General features: G+C 29.7%; 3 protein-coding genes across 3 annotated transcripts; 1 reads left to right on the top strand and 2 right to left on the bottom strand.

The window, feature by feature from the left end:
• The first annotated feature begins 230 nt into the window (after positions 1 to 230).
• LOC132928673 (uncharacterized) lies at positions 231 to 8,302 on the top strand. Its single transcript, XM_060993498.1, has 6 exons — positions 231 to 1,104; positions 1,894 to 2,016; positions 2,159 to 2,302; positions 4,974 to 5,224; positions 5,725 to 5,833; positions 6,358 to 8,302. The coding sequence occupies exons 1-6, from the start codon at positions 231 to 233 to the stop codon at positions 6,618 to 6,620; spliced, it is 1,764 nt and encodes a 587-aa protein (XP_060849481.1). The 3' UTR covers positions 6,621 to 8,302.
• A 4,034-nt stretch (positions 8,303 to 12,336) lies between these two features.
• On the bottom strand, positions 12,337 to 18,840 carry LOC132929458 (116 kDa U5 small nuclear ribonucleoprotein component). The gene is made up of 13 exons (XM_060994818.1): positions 18,591 to 18,840; positions 18,295 to 18,521; positions 17,943 to 18,226; positions 17,753 to 17,877; positions 17,565 to 17,689; positions 16,919 to 17,465; positions 16,499 to 16,859; positions 16,258 to 16,437; positions 15,315 to 15,492; positions 15,046 to 15,217; positions 14,565 to 14,676; positions 14,197 to 14,495; positions 12,337 to 12,621 (listed from the first exon to the last, which is right to left on the bottom strand). The coding sequence occupies exons 1-13, from the start codon at positions 18,702 to 18,704 to the stop codon at positions 12,418 to 12,420; spliced, it is 2,928 nt and encodes a 975-aa protein (XP_060850801.1). The 5' UTR covers positions 18,705 to 18,840; the 3' UTR covers positions 12,337 to 12,417.
• A 792-nt stretch (positions 18,841 to 19,632) lies between these two features.
• LOC132928674 (uncharacterized) lies at positions 19,633 to 20,133 on the bottom strand. The gene is made up of 2 exons (XM_060993499.1): positions 19,983 to 20,133; positions 19,633 to 19,928 (listed from the first exon to the last, which is right to left on the bottom strand). The coding sequence occupies exons 1-2, from the start codon at positions 20,131 to 20,133 to the stop codon at positions 19,633 to 19,635; spliced, it is 447 nt and encodes a 148-aa protein (XP_060849482.1).
• Positions 20,134 to 20,580: the final 447 nt, after the last annotated feature.

The raw sequence follows: 20,580 nt of genomic DNA on the forward strand, positions 1-20,580 counted from the left end.
ATTACATTTTTAAAATATTTAAATTTATTTTACATACTATTGCTGTTTATAACACAAACATTGCAGATTTTTTTATTTATTCTTTATTTTAATATAATATAGTATTATATATTATTATAAAAACAACATCCGTTTTGTTTATTATGGATACGACGAAAATACAAAATATATGTTATTTGTCACATTTTGATATAAGTTATATCATATAACGTACGAGTATACGAACAAAAATGTTTTGGTTAGTCGTAGTAATATTTGCGACTAATACTATTTTCGAGGATGCAGTGCCGGTGGCCGCGGTGATCGACGATCCATCATTCGGCCATCACAGCGGCTCAGCCGAAGACCGTTTATATTTGAAATACCTGGAAAAACAACTGGAAAAAATAATGGAGGGCACGTCCACAGGTCGACCGGCCGTCGTCAGCACGCCCGATGCGGCGCCGGGAGCCGTGCCACGGAGGTCCGGTCTGTTTTCCGACGGATTTTTCATCCATTACCGCCAGCCGTGTACTATTGAAAAAAAGCCCGCGGCTCGCCGTCGCGTCACGCAACGCCCGAAAAACGCGACCAGCGACGACAGCAAGTCGTCCACTACTGCCGGCGCCGCGCCAATCCTTTTCGTCACCGATGGCGAGTGCGAGTCGGCCAACCCGGGACGGGCGTGCGTATGTCGCATGACCGATCTCCTGGATTTGGTCGTGCAACGGTTGGACGAGGCGGTGATGTCGGCGGACGACGACGAAGACGGCCGTGGAGAGACGGCCGCGTTGAATTGTCGGTCGTTCAAGCCCGTCCCGGCGAAGTTTGTGGTATATCCCGCCACGGCGGCAGCCGACGGCGACGGGACGACTGCACCTGCGACCGATGCCACCGTCGCCGCGGTCCCGGCTGACGCGGCGGTGGTCGAGCGAAAAGGCGGTAAAACCGGCGGCCGTCGGAGCCAGGCTCGAGTCCGTGGTCGGATCCAGGCCGAAGTCTGTCTGAACCAAGCTCGCAGTGGCGTCGGCGCCGTCGAGGATGTCGTGAAAACAACTCCCACGTGGAAACAAATTGATTTCAATGACGTCCTCAACTACCGACTGGAAAAGTCTTCAACAGACGGTAAGGGCGGTAAGAGCTGGGGCCTTGAGGTGGAGTGAGTTGCGGCTCAATTTTTTTCTGGCGAGGCCTCTCAATTTAATTTAATTTTACTAACGCGACGCTCGGGACGGGACTAACGATAACGGTGCAGACTTGTTAAATTGATAAATTATTTGAAGGGAAGAAGGATGTTACCTCTTCTACCAGACCACCTCCATGTATATTTTAAATATAAGAAATAATTAATATTTAATATTTATTATATTTTGGTTACCGAAGAATTTCACTCTCGTACGTACACATGCACATATTTATAACAATCTAAAACTCACTATGTGAAATTTACGGTAACTTACCTATTATTTTGAAAAAATTAGTCAGTTAATTAAAATTTTTATATCATGTACGGAAAACTTGCCATTTTTAATTTTTACTTTTATTGCAAAAATTACGATTTTATCAAATCCTTAGTTTTAAGTTATCAATTTACAGTTAAAAATTAAATTTCTTCAGTGTTTCATACGATTAGTGGACATTTTCTGCCGTATTTAAATCTTTTTTTTTCAGAATTAAATTCAAACCCGTAGGTAACTTAACTTTAATTTTTTCAAAACTTTAGTTCTATAATCTAATACTAATATTATAACCAACATTGTCAAATTATTGTTTATAGCATACAATGCCTATCGAATATAAATCATTTATCCTTTTTCTTCCCTCATTTATTTCACTACAAATATTTTCATCTTCTGAATAATAGGAGCTTCTCAGTCATCTTGTATCTATATTTATTCAAAACCTCTTTTTTAGATCACTACGCAGTGCAATATGGCCTGGTCGGAAGCGACGCCAAAGTCCAATGTGTGATTAACGATAACGGAACAAAAATTAATTCGTTCAAATGGGACTTTAAACAGGGCAAACATAAAACTAGTAAATATGCCTAAACTATCCAGTACGAATTTTAGGTGTTGGTTAAACTGCAAATATTTCACCTATACCTAGAATCTAGATACTTACAGCCACTACTCACTACTATAAACATATTACATTATAGAATGTTTTGTTTTATAAGATTCTACGGTCACCGGCACAGATACGAATATTTTATTGATATTGGGCATGGAACCAGGAGATAGTAAAAATTACACTTGCATACCAACAACAGATGTAGTCGGAAATTCTAAAAATGGCTCTTCCTACAAGCATTACGTTATAGGTACATATGAATATGATGACGTCGTAAGGGTGATGATAATAATAATTTATTATTATAAATATTGCAATAATAATTACCTACACGAACTTATTTTTTCTACTTGAAACTGAGCACACACATTCAAATACATTTTTTTATTAGGTAGGTACTATGTTCAATTTTATAAATATATGACGTATTATACAGGATGTCAGGATGTAAAAAAAATAGCTGGTAAAGTGGCAAAATGTATATAATTAATTATTTATAGCTTTGTGGTTTGATTTTTTTTTACATCCTGTATTATATTATATGTATTTATTATTCTGAACTCGTTATTTGTACGAGTATATCTAACAACAATTAAAAAGTAAAACATTGTAGTTGAATTAATGGCATGCCTATCTTAATAATGACTAACACGTATAGTTGTACATATAGAGCAGGGATGGGCAACTGAAAGTTATTAGAGGGCCAATTTTAAGAAAATTAAAATTTAGCGGGCCAGAGTATAGAGAGCAAAAAAAAAAAGTCATTCAAAATATGCATTTTAATTTAGCATAGAGTATACACGATTGACTTTGAAAATGTATGATGTAATAAATTTGAAAATGTAGCGCAGGCCAGATAAAAAAGGTTCGCGGACCGGATGCGGCCCTCGTGGGCGCCAGTTGTCCACCCCCGATATAGAGAGTAATACATTGTAAAAACATTCATCTTTATCAATACTATATAACATAGCGTTTATAATTACTTGTATATACTATATTTACGTCTTTATTTACGCTATTTTATAAAGCCGTTGAAAAAGCCATTTATGAGATCCGCGGCTCAGCGGTTTACAAGACTCGCGGTGGCGGCGGTTGTACGCATGAACTAACCGTTCACGTACAAAAACAATTACCAAGTTCCATGCGTACCGAACTGTGTTTTGAGGGATCGTCGCGGTACGCATGCAACGTTATCGTGGAAAAACCAAAATGTGCCGAAGACGAAGTAATGCACTATTTATTATATTTATATACCTACTAGGGTCATCAGATGTGTCTGCACTTTCATAGCCATTAAATAAAATAATATTAATATTATTTGTATTTCGTCACCACTTTTTATATTATCTATATGATTTTATCTGTCATAACTACAATTTAAGTTATTTGGGTTTATTCATACCCTCTTGCATTGGAAATTCACGCAATGTATAATCATTGAATTATTATAAATATAATATATAAAATATATATGCCTTTAACCCCTTTAGGGCTCTAGTCTGTGGTTATTTACAATTATAAACTTTTATGCCATACAAATGCACATTAGATGTAAAGATAGGGGGGTGCCAAAATAATGTATGCTACAATTTTTTTGAGGGTATCCTAAAATCTTTCACATATTGAATTATTTTTTTATTAAATCAATAATACAGATAGTTCATCAATTATTCAAGATCAAGTTTTGTATTTTAAAACAGAAATGTGTTGTAAAATTATTTATTTTTTAAAGCGACTAAATAAAAAAAATCTAAACCATCGTGGATAATTTTAAGCCTAAATTACGACTCTATGTGGCTATTCAAAATAGATAAAATAAAAATAAAACTACATATATATTTTATTAAATAATGGCTAATTATATATTTGTCACTATTTAATTATATAATTATATGTAATTACTAATAAGTAAACAATAAGTTCTAGGAGAGGTACTAAATTTATAACACCCCTTCCCTTCACTAGAATATACAGAAGCCTAAAAATATTCATACATATAAAATATACTGTATCGCTGTGTTAAAAAAGTTTTGTAATTTTAAAATAGAGAACGATGGAAATAAAATATTTGGTAACATTAAATGATAAATCCAATTATTTGGCTCGGATAAGAACTAACAAGAAAGGTCGAATCGCACTGCGCTACCAAAAACTATTGGCGAAAATATCGAGTGTTTTGGGTTCAAACCTTAACAAAACGATGACGGTTCCAAGTAAATATTATGAACTCTTTCTAACACATACATGAACAGAGGCATATTAAAGAGTGGCTACAGAGTTTGGGGCCAAGGGAAACATTTTTAGACGTCCCTAGAGCCTAGAGCATAATAAATATCGAGTTAATCCAGATCGCGTGATTACTACGATAATATGCTACAATCGCATGTTATATAATGTTATTCATGATTCCTTTTAAAGTTTTAACAAACATAAAGTATAGTACATTTCAGTTTAACCGATTTTGTATCGTTGGTTTTAATATTAGAGAGAATTGACTTATGATCAAAGATAAGAACATTTTAAATTATTTTTCGTAGGTTTTTTGTAGCTGTACAAAATTATTAAAAATTCATAGCCACAATTGTATTTTATATGCATTTGAAATTCTGCAGATTTTTACAAAATTATGTAAGTATATTATTTATGTTATTGGAAAATATTAAATCAACCTATCATAATACTAAAAGTAAAATAAACAACTTAAATGGTTATATCAAAAAACATATAAAATAGACCGCCTCCGCTCAGAATCGTATTTTGTAGATAACAGTCATTGAATTTAAACTTAACACGTCCGTTTCAATGATCCACTTGACACCCAATGTTACATCAAAGCGATACATACTTGCCTACTTTTTTTTATCTTGTCTAATCTCTTGCTACGTGCATTCTCAGAATTTCCATATTTTTTTGTTTATCAGTAATGTCCAAGTTGTCGTTGATCGAAACAAATTTTGAACCTGATCACATGAGTACAAAAAATTTTGTTTCTTGTTCATCGGGTTTCGGCATTCGGGAGGTGTTTTGCGCTGCTTGTCCGCCACACCATTACAGTCCGGATAAATCCATCGAATGTTTTAAATGTGCCAAAGGTTTTCGTCAACCGGTCGCTGGATCAGATAAATGCGTCAAGTGTACAAATATTTTTTCAAGTGGCTGTTACGAGTATGTGGTAGGTACCAGTATATTACACTATGCACTATATAATAACGTAAAAATAAAATCTATTATTACTTCGTATCATTTTTATTAGTTTGCTCATCTTTTTCCTAGATAATATGCAGATTATAGGATATAAATATTTGCATTTAGATTTTATAGATTATCTTTGTTATACTAATTAGTAATTCGTATAAAATATTAATATTTTTATTTATAATAATTATAAAAGGGTTTGATGGTTTGAAACCCTTTTGGAAATTTTTACAAGTATAGAATTACAATAGTTTAATAAAGGTATAGGATTATTAAATTACAATAAAACTATAAGAGTTTAGGTAAATAATAAGTATGGAACATATTAGATCTTTATGATTTAATATTCATAAGTTCATAACAATTACATTTTATATGGAAATGAAAATGTACATAAATATTATACATATTTATATGTATGTACTTATCTAAAATTATGATGTCATATCTAACTAAAATATTTATATTTATTTGCAGAATGAAGTTTCACCGATTGTGTATTATGTCACCTATTTAATTTTTTTTTTGGTTCTTTTATTTATGGCGTGTTTCTGTGCGTTTTATGGCCGTGAAGAGAACGAACAAAGTATGTACAAATTAAAATAATTTTTAAATTTTCTTAATATTTCGGGAAGGGGGAGGGTGCAACCTCCTCAGTCTCTCCCTTGCTACGCCACTGATACCACACCATAATATTAGATTATTAGTAAATACTACATCAGTAACTTTTGTATCTTTATTCTTTAATATATTGTTATTGTTATATAACCTAACAAATGTATTATTATTTAATTTAACAAAAACAACATAATAAAATTATTCATTGTTCATTAATTCATTATATTATATCATTATATATAATGACTATGACATGCACACGTTATACACTTTACATAATTTAATAATAGAAAAACATGAAGTGTGTTGAATGACTGTTTGTCGCTAACAACGACGGTTAATAAATACGGTCCCTAATTCAAAATGTCGTATAGTTTGAACAAGTCATTTTATCCTTTCCCCGCTAATAATAAAAATGCAAATATTTAGTTAAATACATTAAATTGTATATGACTGAATAAACTATTTTAATTGCTATTACATATCTTTCAGGCATAAAGATAATGCCGAGGAAAATTAAGAAAATATTTAAAAAAAAAAATAAGTACAGTTTGCTTACCCAAATGGAAGATACAGCAGATAGCGGCAGCGTTATAAGTAAAAGCTATGGTAAATTAAAAAACCTATTAAAGTTTAAGAAAAAGTCAAAATCTGAAATAATCAATTCAAAAATAAAATTCAATAACGTACACGAAAATTTTGATCAACAAATTCAGAATAATCATGTTACTGAAGAAAATAGTACGACTAATTAATTTTTAATTTTTGTATGCATAATTATTTAATACGTATTTTATCCTTATTATTGTATAGTCAATTCCATCTAAGAATGATTTGTATCATTTGTGACATAATCCTTTTATATTGTAATAAAATTTATTTAGTCTATGTTCACTGGACCACCAATAGGTATGCTGCGCTCGATGACATAACTCCATCCCCTGCAATTGTACATTATGCAAAATAACTTTTATAGACATAACAACTTATATAGAGCTTAAAACCAACGTGTTCATACTATAAAGTTATAACAAATAGCGGCACTCTATTATAGTGTGTATACCAGTGGTGTAATTTGGTCATATTTTTTTTTTTTGGGGGGGGGGATGTTTTTATATTTTACTTATTCACCCCCCCCCCCCCCAACAAATTGTATTTAATATTGATCATAATAGCTATAAGCATTTCCTTTGAGTACAACAAACGGATGTACCTACTACCTACGTCAGTGGTTATTAACCGGTGTTCCGTGGACTTTGTATAAGTGTTCTGCCAAAATCTTAAAATCAGTAAAAAAAATATTAAAAAATGTATATAATTACTGTTGTATTTTACGACTGTGTTCCGAACTTTGAAAGAGTAGAAAAATTCAAATATTTAGGGGTAAATATTAATGAGAATGCTGTCAGTCACGAAGAAATAAGACTAAGACTGGTAGCGGCAAATAAATGCTACTTTGGACTAGTACCCCTACTCAAATCAAAACTGCTATCATGGAAAACGAAAAATAACGTGGTACAAAGTTCTGATAAGACCGGCAGTACTATACGCCTGTGGCGCATGGGCAACAACAAAAACGCATGAAAATAGACTAGCTACGTGCCTACGTTTGAACAAAAGGTTCTTAGAAGGATATTTGGGCCAAAAAGAAACACTCTAGGGGACTTCTAGTTAAGGACAAACCGAGAAGTAGAAGAACTATATGGTGAAACAAATATAATTGGAGTCCTTAAGAGTAGTAGACTGGGATGAGCTGGACATGTGTGGAGGTCCGAAGGATCTATAGGATTAACCAGTGGCCACAGGCTGGAAGCCGGACTCAAGAAGGCCGAGAAGACGACCCAGACAGTGGTGGAAAGACAGATTTATAAAAGATGCATCGAAATTGGGAATAAACGACGGAAAAGAACTAGCTTAAGATAGAGATAGATGGACGCATGTGGTTGTTGCGGCAATGGACCTAAATTCATTAAAGTAAATTTTTTAGTATTCAAGTAAAAATGTCGGAGTGTAGGATATTAGTGGATATTACCCAAATTGGTACTGGTTTGTTAAAGATCCACCGCGGCAAGTGAAAACTTTATAGCTCCACCAGTCAGGTTTATTATTTCCTCACCATCCATAATAATAATAAATACACGGATTTAGATTTATATTTATTATTAGATTATTAGAGTTATTAGATTCATAAATATCAATAAATAAACTCATTATTTTGTGTTTATATTGTATACTATATGGCGGAGAGATAACAAACCTAAGTTGCAGCTGTAACTATAAAGTTGGGCTATAACATTTTCACTCAACAAGGCGGGGCTATAACAAACCAGTACCTCCGAATTTTTTTCAAGTTAAAATGTTATTCGTGTAGGAGATTACATTTGGCATAGACGACATCTACAGTAAAACTAACGTGGTTTATTTATAATAGAACCCTGAGAGCTTGAGACGATGATCTAGCTTCTGTACTTATAACGTTTTTCTTAATTTATACTATTATTACTACTACTAATAGTAATACTTTATTAATACTTATTTAAATAAACAAAAATACACTTGTAATATATTTTTTTAATACATTTAAAGTAATTTGTATAATGCATTATTTTGAGTTATTTTTGCATTTTTTTTTAAATTTTCTTGAGATTACTCAGCCTTAGTAATAACTATTATTTTCTTGATTTAGCAGGTAACACAAAAATTAAAAAATGGTGTTATTATAGTTATTACAATCTTGGTACCTATTTAAGTTTATTGATTCAAAATTATCTTTTAGTAATTAGTAACCATATAGATTTCATTAAAAAACAATAAAAAAATTAGGCTTATTAAAAAGTTTTGGTAGGAACTTTGTCCTTTGTAGACGAGACTTCTTTAAAATTATTATATTGATCACTGATTAGCTCACAGTTGGAATAGGGATTTTTCGTAAATTACACTCAAATTCTTTAAGTCAATTTACAATTACACACAGGAAAATTATATTAGCACCCCCAAATTTAAAACTCAAGTTGTGTCTATGAGTTGAATACCTGTATGGCTGTACTTAGATGAAATAATAAAAATGATAAAATACGTCAAAACGGATCGTTGCAACTTTCGATAAGGTAAAACGGCATACAACTTGTGTGTGTTGACCGAAAACGAAAAATGTCCAATTTAATTTTTGTAAACAGCCAAGCAGGTAAATAACTATTTACGCATACTACGGATATTTACATACCTAGTTACACAGATCCAGTGAAAATAAATATGTATTTGGCCATTTGGGCATTTGGCGCTGTGTTGAGTAGGTGCAAAATGTAAAGGAGACTGCTGTACAAAACTGTATCTTATTAAATAGGTATGTTTATAATGAGTCATTATTAATGACAGTAGGTTAAAGTTAATAGTTATATAAACTTATAATACCTACATAGGTGTATACTGTATAGGTGTATATAGAATATAATATAAAATTATATACAGAATTCTAGCTATACTAGTTTTTTATACTAATATATACCTATAGAAGTATAGAAGTTTATGCATAATTATAATATACATATCCGGCATATGAATAGCAAAGTAGGTACCTATGTAATATATTATATTACATCAGTAAATTATATAAGAATATTGAATAATATATAATTAGAATTATATAACAATAAAAATAAATTACACTGAAAATATAGATACAGGCATTGGCGCCGAACAAAATTCTGAATGGTCTATTCAACGGATGCGCCATAGCTCTGTACGAATAAAAATATTTTGTGAATCCGTAGCTCTGCAGCATGTACCGTATTTCCGCACGTTTGTAAAAATTAACCCACCGTAGTTCCACATTCTAAAAATATTTTTAACACCAAAAGTCCATATGCCATAAAATTAATTAAGATATCCCTATATCGGTATAAAACCATGTTGAAATTAAACTATTATACATGCAAAGCCATATCTAATCATTATTGTGTTCAGATTAATTTCCCATGTCTTTGTGACTCAACGAATCGACAGTGATCACTGATCAGTTCTCTATAGCTATCATCATCTCTGACTAATAATTATTGAGTTATTTAAGTTATTACGAATGTATTTAATTAAGTTTTATTTAAACATGGCAAGTGAGATAATAAGCGTTATATACCTACTCATATATAGGTAGTCAACGAAAAAATGTGCTGTTGATGAAAAATAATTATAAATATTCCAAGTATACAGAATTAAAATCCGGGGAAATTGGATGGAAATGCATACAAAAAACGTGTAAAGCAAAATTATACACAATTGGCGTTGATAATAATTTTTCGCGAGAATCAGGTACACATACATGAAAATATCGACAGTAATATTATAATTGTTCGACAAACAATTAGTAACGGGATTAAACGAAAGGGACTTAATTATATTACTGATCGTCCCTCCAAGTTAATAGAATAGAATTTGAAATAGCTAATAGGTAATGTAGTAGCGGCGTTGACTTTAACATGTAAAGACAAAAAATTAATAAGAGATAGCATTTCTCGTGAACGTCTACGAAATTTACCGAAGCTTCCAAAATACATTTTTGAGGTAAGTACATGAATGTATAAATAATACCATGATTAACTAACTTAGTTAGTTAATCATGAATAATACTAAGCCGAAAACGGTTAGGATCGAATATTTTATTATAACAAATTAATATTTTTATATTTTATTAGATAATTAGTTTTTAGTTAGGTATTATTAACTGAATTTAAAATAATTGATAAATAAATGTTACCTACTTGTTAGTGATACTGATACATAGTTTAGATTATGTTGTTTTCGTATACCCATACGGTAGGCCATACCTATCTAATATTATTTGTATTTAACTTTAATAACATATTATATTGTATTTTGTATTTAAATAATAAAAAACTTATGTGCGGAGTTAGGGTGATTTACTGATACATTATAAAATGGACATGATGTCGACAGCCATCTTATTTAAATGTTACCACTCACACTACCATAATATTAGTGATATCGTGATTTATAGGATAAATTAATTTATTATTCCTATACCACACCAAACAACACCAAAAATTTGGTCTGGTCATGGGTCATGACCAGACTTCAACCCCAAATTCGGTGCCACTGGGTACAGGTAAGTTGAAATATACCTAAATTGCCAAAAACATCAAATTATTTATAGTTATTAATTAATAAAATGTACATATTTATATTATATTATGACTGCAACCCTCTCGGTTCTTTCCCCGCGCAAAACCATTTTAAATTTTTGCTATGTTTTACATGTGTAAGACGGAGATAACATAAGCTGGTGTAGCTTCCTTTAAATCAGACGTATCAAATGGGCCCGAATAGTCGAATAGTGGATGCTCGGGGATGTGTAGGCCCCGAAAATTATTGAACATCTTTTAAATTATAAAATACTTATTTTACAACAACTAAAAATCTTGTAACTTGAAAAAATTTTTTTTTCTGAAGTTTGGTTAATAAAAAATAATTTTTATTCTTACATGCCAAATGTTGAATACATAACATAAATTACTATTAATATGTGATTGAATTATTATTGACCATCGTAAAAAATATGTTTTATACTTAAGTATTAGTATACAATTTTTAAAATTTAGGAAATGTTAGCGTATTCCTAAACTTTATTTTTTTTTCAAATTATATTTTCATAATTCAACAATAAATTGTAACATATTATAATCAAACAGACCGTACTTGAGTATTTCTACAAATCTTGGCTATAGAATTTTTGGACATATTAGACATTATTATTTATTATTGTTTAACAATAATAAGAATGGCAAACTTAAGACACCTTTGTAGTGTTATAAAAAAAGATCATAAAATATAAAAATACTAATTTAATTTAGGATTTTTTAATAATTTTATTTTTTAGTATTCAATGTATTTAAATTTGTATAATCTTATGGTTATTTGATTTAATTATTCTTTTAAAGAAATTATTTGAGATACAATAATACTGTAATTTATAAATAATAAACAAAAAAAAAGTTAGCAAAATAACTATAGGTTATTGGGTATGTTAACTATAACACACATAGGACAAAGAAAATTCAATCAACTTGTACTTGTAGATGATAGATATGCAGTATGCACTGAAGTTAACTACATAATATTAAACTACTTAACTAATTATTATAAGTTGTAACCTTTTAGAATAGATTTTAGATACAATGAGTTAGATTAGGTTGTCTAAAAAACAATTAAAATTGAACTACAAATTGTTGATTTGTATAATTTTAAATTTGAACTATAATCATCAGAGAACATAATTGCAGTATATTTCAACAAATATTTCTTTGGCAGATATCATATTAATATAACAATTTTATAATTGTATATTATATAAATTATTCCCATAAGTATAAATTAGATATAATATATTTTTTTTATTATAAATTATTACATCCAATAAAATAAATTACTTTTGTTCTTGGTAAAAAAAATCATTAAAAATAATGCTTTAATTATTTTTATTTTACATATATTAATACAAACAGTAAAGAAAATGTATAATTTTATCAAAACTAAAACTTATTACATAGGGTAATTAAGAGATACATCTTGTCTGGCTAATTCTAATAACATAGGATCGTCAAAGAATTTATTTATGGAAACATCCTCACTTAAGCCTTTTCTCCTCCGAGTTTTTACCATAAATTCTCGAGCCAGATGTGTAGCGGGTTGTGGTTCCAAAGGTTTGATAACTATACTTTTATCAAGTGGATCACCGGGGACAATCTAAAAAATTAAAATAATAAGTTAATGATAAATAATAATAATCATTGCATGTGCAGGGTTTTGTGTTGGGTGTAGCATATGTTTTTAACTGGCTCTATAAAACAGCTTGCTTGTTAACCTTATTATGAATATAAAAAATATAGTAAATAAAAAGGTATAATATTTATACATGATAAATTTATATAATATATTACTATACACTTATTATAACATTAAACAAGGAATAATAGGATTTACAAAAAATAAAAATAAATAATAGTATTATTATTTTTCATTTGAATAACTCAACTGTTTTATTCATTTATAATTTATCTTTTTTTGTTAATATTATTATAATATACTGAATATAGTAATTACTAATTAGGTACCGTTGTTATTAAATTCAATAATAGGTAATCTTAAATACATATTATATACAATATCATAGATTATAAATACTATATAGCCATATAGTTAAAGTAAATTGCATATGTTTCTAAGGGTGTATAATTATAGTATTTAGAAGTTGTTTTTATTTACAACGGTCAAAAACCCAGAAAAAAATAAACAGTGCATTGATGCGGATGATGGTTATAGATACTAGTCTACTAATATAGGAGTATCTAATATCTATATCCATGGTTGGGGAAACGCAGAATATATCCAATGAGGAACAAAGAATAATAGTATTGCAAAAGTAAAAATCCTTAAAAATAACACATTTATATTGGCCTTAAGTTATTGAATATTTGTATCTTAAAATTATTCATTCTATCCATACCTCCAAATAAATATCCACCAGCCCACGCCTATATTATAATAATTATTTATATTTTAGATTCTGAGTAGAGCGATGAATTAATTAATTTTACAATGATGTATATTTTATTTATTTTATGTCTGTAAACACAATAAGTAATCAAGAAAATGATCCAATTTTCAACTTCGAAGGTGATTTTGGATAGCAAATTAAATCTGGTTTGTACTTTTTATAAGTCAACATTAAAAATTCCCAATACCTATTTTTATAATCGGAAAAAACAAACAAAATATGAAAGAAAAATGAGAATTTTTATGAAAATCCAATATTATTATTAAAATAATTGTTTTGTTGCCAAAATGGTTACCAAAATATAGACATTTTCCGCTCAGAATTGTTTTTCATCATATACAATAGATTATAATTGAATTTAAATTTAATAAAATAGACTATCGTAATCTCATCAATAATGATAAAATGTGTTTTATATTAAGTTAGACTTTATTATTCAATAAATGTAATACTTTTTACTAACTGTGAGTCTCTCCTCAGAAAAAATCAAATTTAAAACTTGTACAAAATTAGTATGAGAATATATTATATTCAATTAATTCAATAAATTGATTATTAACCAATATATATATGTCTTAAAATGTATAAAATTCTAATATTTCCAGAAAAGCTTTTATTTCACAACTACTTTCTCGTTAAAATATCAATAAAATATTCATTTTAAATAACCCAGCTTATGAAAATATTCAAAATAAACTTATTATAAAGGTTATTAAAAACTGTGTATGTTTTGAATACTAAAATGTATAATATAATTTACTAACCTGCCAATGATGGAATACAGACAAACAAAAAGCTTGACCTTGAGTATGAGTACGTAAATCAGTTTCAAAACCAAATGAATCAATCGCAGGAATAAAAGCTTTGATGGTATAAAGTGGTGATCCTGGAACAGGAGCATCTTGTGTTACGTGTCCTCTTCTCTTAGCCAATACAGTATATACAGCAGAAACACAATCTGCTGGAGCTTGGACTTCAACATACAGATATGGTTCCATCAACCGAGGTGTTGCCATAAGAAATGCTGAGTAAGCTACTCTACGAGCAGTTGGAATAATTTGTCCTATAATTTACCATTTTTTAATACATAATAATAAATTAAATTATACAAAATTTAACTATTACTACTAACCTCCTCCTCTATGTAATGGTTCAGGGGCAATAACTGCATCTAATATTTTAAATTTAACATTACGAATTGGTTCTTCACATAATGGTCCCTCTCTAGTACCCCATTGAAAACCCTACAATTTAAAACAAATTATTATTTTAAGTCTCAGCCTAAAAAAAATTATTAAGTTAATGAAGTACAAATAATTTAAGCCTGAAATGGAAGTTAGTCCGCTAAGACAGGTTAAGATTCTTTTAGATAAAATACAATTATCATAATTTTTAAGATACCACATTGGAATGAAAGTAATAATTATTAAGCAAATTTGAGAAATACAAGTCAGGGTTAACTGGTTTAGAAAAATAAACTAAGTGGAAATAATTGAAAAACAAATTAATAGTTTTTTCGTCTACTGGAACAACAATAATATTCGATAAAACTATTATTCAAATTATGTACTAATATTGGTTTTATAATAACTAATAAGGTATAAATAACTTACTTGAACAATAGAATCCTTAATAGATCTAAGAATATTTTTGTCAACTTCAGATGGTAGAGTATCATCTACAAGAATATTAGGGCCAGTAGTATCGGGACCAAATGCCCATATGGAACGAGCTGCAAGTAAATCCCAATCATATTTAGATTGGAAAAATTCACCAATTTTTTTCCTTAAATAATAGAATATTTACTATTAAATAATGTACATTTTTCAATCATTTAAAATACATAATTTAACAAAAATATTAAAAACAAATTATGTATTACTTGTCCCATGCAATGTCAACCACTTGGTTTTCAATATCTTCAGCAAGGCCTTTTTCTAATGGTTCTGCAATCATTGTTATCTTATTGCGTTTGTTTGGAGTTTCAGCAAAACATTTTAAAGATGATGTATCAACAACAGTTTCACAAAAAGCAACAACTGGATCTGCCACTTTTATATCTTTAGCAAAAATAAAAATTTAGTTTTTAAGTATGCAATAATCAGTGTTGAGACTTATCTAGATATTTCATCTAGATAGTATTTGTTCATCTTTTATCTTATCTAGATGAAAATTTAAATATGTATCTAAGGGTTATCTTAGATTAAAAATCGGTATCTTTTTAGTAATTATCTAGATAATATTATGTGTAAACCGATATTTTTTTTGAGCGCCCTGTATGCATGCAAGTTAATATTATGGTCTATGGACTATGGAGTCCATTTTATAAATAATTTCAATAGTAATAATGTAAAATATAATAAAAACAGGATCAACAAAAATAATCTACGAACGTTATAACTTATAAATCATAATATAGAACTATCAAGCTTATAACATGAAAAAATTAATGCCCACTCTATAAATAGACCAATATTAAATTAAATTATTATGCCAATGATAATAATATGACGTTATATACGGGCACTGGGTATTTTATACTATTCACGTGATCATCATTTCAATTATCATTGATAGGTATAATAATTTCCAATACTAAAATATAAATTTAATTGTTGGTTTAATGAAATTATTTTAAATATTTAAATTGTCATCTATTTTTTATCTAGATCAAAATTTTTTGTATTTTATCTTATCTGAGATAATTAAAATACATGTTATCTTATCTTAATCTAGATAATATTGGAGCAATAATCTTTTATCTATATCTAGATAATTTTTGCTTATCTCGTCTCAACACTGGCAATAATGCTAGTTATATTTACCAATTTCTGAATACATCTTTCTTAAATCGTGCATTACACAATCTAAGTACAATTCACCAGTGCCAAGTATAACGTGTTCGCCAGATTCTTCAACACGAGTAATAAGTAGAGGATAAGACTTATTGACTTTTCTCAAACCATCCAACATTTTGGGTAGTTCAGATGGATTTACAGGTTCAACTAGAATGTTTTTTGTTAATATATTTACAAAATAACAATTTTAATATTTTTTTTTCTTTACCTGCAATCTTTATAACAGACTGAGTGTTGAATTTTAATGGTCTGAATATATATAAATCGTCAGTTGTTATTAAATCTGTTATTGTTGCAGTTTTAACAATTGGTTGGTCAATGCCTTCAATTAGAACCCAATTGCCAGCTGGTACTCTATTTACTTCAACTTTATATCTAGCTTCATGTACCCATAATCTTCCAACTGTCATTACTCTAGAATCTTCTTCATCAACCAAAGAATAGTTTTCACCTAAAACTTTTACTTCTTGTCCAGCATGCAGTGTCCCACTCATTACTCGAGCTAATACTTGGAAGAAGGTACAATCATCAGTAGGATACATTTTAGTACTATGCACCATTAAACGACCCTAAAAAAATAGTATAAAATTTAAAACATAAAATAATATTATATCTTAAAGAAACATACATCTGGATTGCAATCAAGCATGTCCTTAGCTAGTTCAGTGTCTTGAGGACCAGTATAAATTGTATCTATTTTATTTTTTGCATTTTCCGCTGGTGAAGGTATATGATTAACACACATGTCCACAAAACCACTGAGATCATTTAAGAAGCGTCCACAAACGAGGCGTAATAGTGGTCGTATATTAATATTCATTTCACGTTTTGTTAGTTTAATTCCAAGTTCATCCAAAACATCAGGGAGAGTCGTGTCTACATCACCAATTACTTGAGCAAATAATTTATATAATGGTTCTAATATGAACTCAACAAAACTTCTTTGTGCGCTGTTATGAGGAGATTTTTTGGAGAATTTTCTAGTTTTCGGATTAAAGTAAACATCACCCCATAAAACTTTTGAAAAACTGTCAACCTTAACATTAGGATAATGATTTGCATAAAGTTTAGCAAATGACTTTAATGTGAAACAAACAGCATATTGAGCTGATGCAAAACAAACATTTCCTATAACTGGTGAAACAATGCGCGATGGATCATTCTGCGAATGTAAACTGTAAAAAATAAAAAATAATTAAGTATAGCAGTTTAAAAGTAAAAACAATTCAATATAATTCTATACAATTATAGAGTAATTTAATATTAGTTTATACCTTAACAGGGAATTTACTTCATCAATTATATGTTTAATTTTGTAATATGCATCTTGAGGAGGAAGTTTAAGCTCCAACATAAGTCTGTCAATTTTATTCACACAAATAGTAATTGCAATTTTCTCCTGAATTAAAAAAAAAAAATTTAATTATTTTTTACTAACATAATTGCATAGTTTTGTACAAACTTGTATAGCATGTTTTATCAGACGTTCTGTATTTAACATAACACCCTCTGCAGCATCAACAAATATTACAGCTCCATCACAAATTCTAAGGGCAGCTGTTACTTCATCAGAAAAATTAACATGACCTAATCAACATCAAAGTTTAGATTTATAAATAAATATAACAATTTAAATTTATAAAAATTATTACCAGGTGTATCAAAAATGTTCATTAAGTATGATTTAGAATTAACATCAGGTAAAACTAATGTTACAGGAGTTGCTTTAATACTAACACCTCTTTGACGTTCAGTCATTAAAGTATCTGTGTAGCGCATCAAATCAGCATCTGCTGAATCTAAATTTAATTGTCCCAAGTCTGGATGGGTTTGACGAACTAAACAATCTACTAAGCTGGTCTTGCCGTGGTGAAGATGTCCAACCAATGCAACATTTCGCACTAAGCCTGCAACATCCATTAAATCTGCCAAATACCTAGTTACAATAGTAACATGTAATTGAATTAATTTTAGTTTATATAATATAAAACAAACAAAATTTACTCCATATTATATGTTGTGTTGGGCAAATGTTGTTCTTTGATTTGGAAATTATGCTGTTTAACAGGAGCAACCAATGGCACTGTCAATGGTAATTCATCTTCTTCTTGAACTAATGTTTCCACGTCAGGACCATACACTTCAACAGCACTAGGATAGTAACGTTTATCTTCATGTAAAACAACGCTCATACCCGGTTCTTCTGGTCCATCTTCACTCTCCTCAATCATCTACAAAAACAATGTTACATTGCACATAATTACATAAGTATTGAATGTATTAAAAATGTATTTAGTTACATCAATGTCCTGAGGTTCTGGCTCAGGAGACGGCGGCTGTTCTTCTTCCTCTTCATCAGATTCCAATTCTGGTCCAATGTAATTACCAAACTCATCATAAAGATCAGAATCCATATTATGAATTCAAAAGCTCAATATATGCTGTAAAAAATAAAAAATCTATTCGATTTCTTATTAAACTTATTTATTAATTAAATTATTAAAGCTAAATATCAAAATTATCATCAAAACATCAAATAACGAATGAAAACGAATAATTCTAACATAACCTTCAAATGTAGATGTTTTTAATATTTGTAAACAAAATTAATTGGTATCAGTTGGTATATGTTATCAATGGTTTGTTATCTATAAACCTTGATGGTTCACGGCACGGATCCATATGGCCGTGTGATGATTAGTAACTATTTTAAATTTTCGCGGTATATATTCTGAGGTTATGCACCTTACGCAGAATAATATAAGATAAAAGATATTTTATTATATGCCACTCATATGAGTCATCATATGTTCCAAACCCTAAAGATTGATCAAAAATTTGAGTAATTTGACAAAAGATTTGACTAATTATATTATAACTTTATTATTTTATTTTTATGTTCTATTCTAATTAAGTTTTTTTATGGAGTTAAAATGCTTGCTTGTTGAACACCATACGATAAATGATAATATGTAATAATAACCCCAAGGTGCCCACTGTTCACTGTTCAGTGACTTTAGTAAAGTTGTTCATCGGCAGAGTAACATAATACTACAGGGGTCTGGGTCGAAATCCCGACAAATCACAATACCGACAGTTTAAAATCCCGACAAATCACAGTACCGACTGTTTAAAATCCCGACAAATCATAATACCGACAGTTTAAAATTTATACTATTATATTCGTTAATCATTATTTAAAAATTTAATTTAAAAACACAAAAAATTTTTTATTATATTTAATATTTATATACATCATAATTTATATTATTATTTTCATTATTGGATTTAATATTCGGCATGTAACCGCCGATCGTCATTGAACAAAAAAAATATATAAAACTATATCGATATATTATGAGCCAAACCCCGTAAAAATTCTAAGACACTCCTATTTGATATATCTTTATATACCGTCATTATTCTTTTCTCTCTGTCAATTATTTGTTTTTTCGGTTTCGGTTTTGGTTCTCCACGATTAATACATTCAATTTCTAAGTCAACTCGTTGTTGTTCTTTCTGAAGCTCCTCTATTATTGTATAAACTCCAACATGAGGTTTACCAACCAAAGTTGACCAACGTCGATGCCAAGCTTCGACAATATTTTGTGTCCTAGGAATTCCGTGGTCCATTAATTCTGACACAGACTAAAGTTTGGGCGGAAAAAGTGGATCTGTGCGTATAATATTACCATTTCTTTGGTTTCGGCGACGAATCCGGCCATGTACATAATTGTCTTCAAACCATTGGACAACTTCTTCAGCTTCAGGAGGAAATGTCGCTTTAAGCTCATCAAATGCTGCAGGTATATTGTCAGATGGAATAAAAGCCAGGGCAAGCATTTGTCTTATTTTTAAACTAAACTCTTCGTTTGTACCATATAAATTCACCAAGCCAGATGATTGAATTTTTCTCCAAGTACTTTGAGATAAATGAAAAAAACATGCCTTGTTATTTTATATATTTTGGCATTTCCTTTTTGAGATGGGATAATTTGACATATTTCACTCATAATAAAAAAAACGCCTAACTTATATTTAAAACAAAGGTACTATACAATTAACACGCAAAAATACGTTTGTTCATTTGAAATGTTCAATCGTTCACTGAGACTCTGGACAAATAATTGAGCCTTTTAGATAATATAGGTACTAAATTAAACTTTATAAGATAAGATTATAGGGTGTTACCACTGGGTATCTTCCTTAATCTAATTATTCATGTTATTCTTAATTGTCACCTATCAAACCTACTTATTATACTATGAAAATGTATAGATTGTAGATTAC

This window comes from Rhopalosiphum padi, chromosome 4, assembly GCF_020882245.1.
Source record: "Rhopalosiphum padi isolate XX-2018 chromosome 4, ASM2088224v1, whole genome shotgun sequence".
In the NCBI taxonomy this organism is placed as follows: Eukaryota; Metazoa; Arthropoda; class Insecta; order Hemiptera; family Aphididae; genus Rhopalosiphum; species Rhopalosiphum padi.

What these genes read in the sequence shown, in the direction of transcription:
- LOC132928673 (XM_060993498.1), top strand. Translation starts at nt 231, where the DNA reads ATGTTTTGGTTAGTCGTAGTAATATTTGCGACTAATACTATTTTCGAG. An exon ending in GGAAAAGTCTTCAACAGACG is followed by an intron (nt 1,105 to 1,893) that starts GTAAGGGCGGTA and finishes CCTCTTTTTTAG; the next exon opens with ATCACTACGCAGTGCAATAT. An exon ending in ACAGGGCAAACATAAAACTA is followed by an intron (nt 2,017 to 2,158) that starts GTAAATATGCCT and finishes TTGTTTTATAAG; the next exon opens with ATTCTACGGTCACCGGCACA.
- LOC132928674 (XM_060993499.1), bottom strand. Translation starts at nt 20,133, where the DNA reads ATGCTTGCCCTGGCTTTTATTCCATCTGACAATATACCTGCAGCATTT. An exon ending in TCGCCGAAACCAAAGAAATG is followed by an intron (nt 19,929 to 19,982) that starts GTAATATTATAC and finishes AGTCTGTGTCAG; the next exon opens with AATTAATGGACCACGGAATT.
- LOC132929458 (XM_060994818.1), bottom strand. Translation starts at nt 18,704, where the DNA reads ATGGATTCTGATCTTTATGATGAGTTTGGTAATTACATTGGACCAGAA. An exon ending in ACCATTACATAGAGGAGGAG is followed by an intron (nt 14,496 to 14,564) that starts GTTAGTAGTAAT and finishes GGTAAATTATAG; the next exon opens with GACAAATTATTCCAACTGCT. An exon ending in CTGTATTCCATCATTGGCAG is followed by an intron (nt 12,622 to 14,196) that starts GTTAGTAAATTA and finishes TTAATTTTTTAG; the next exon opens with ATTGTCCCCGGTGATCCACT.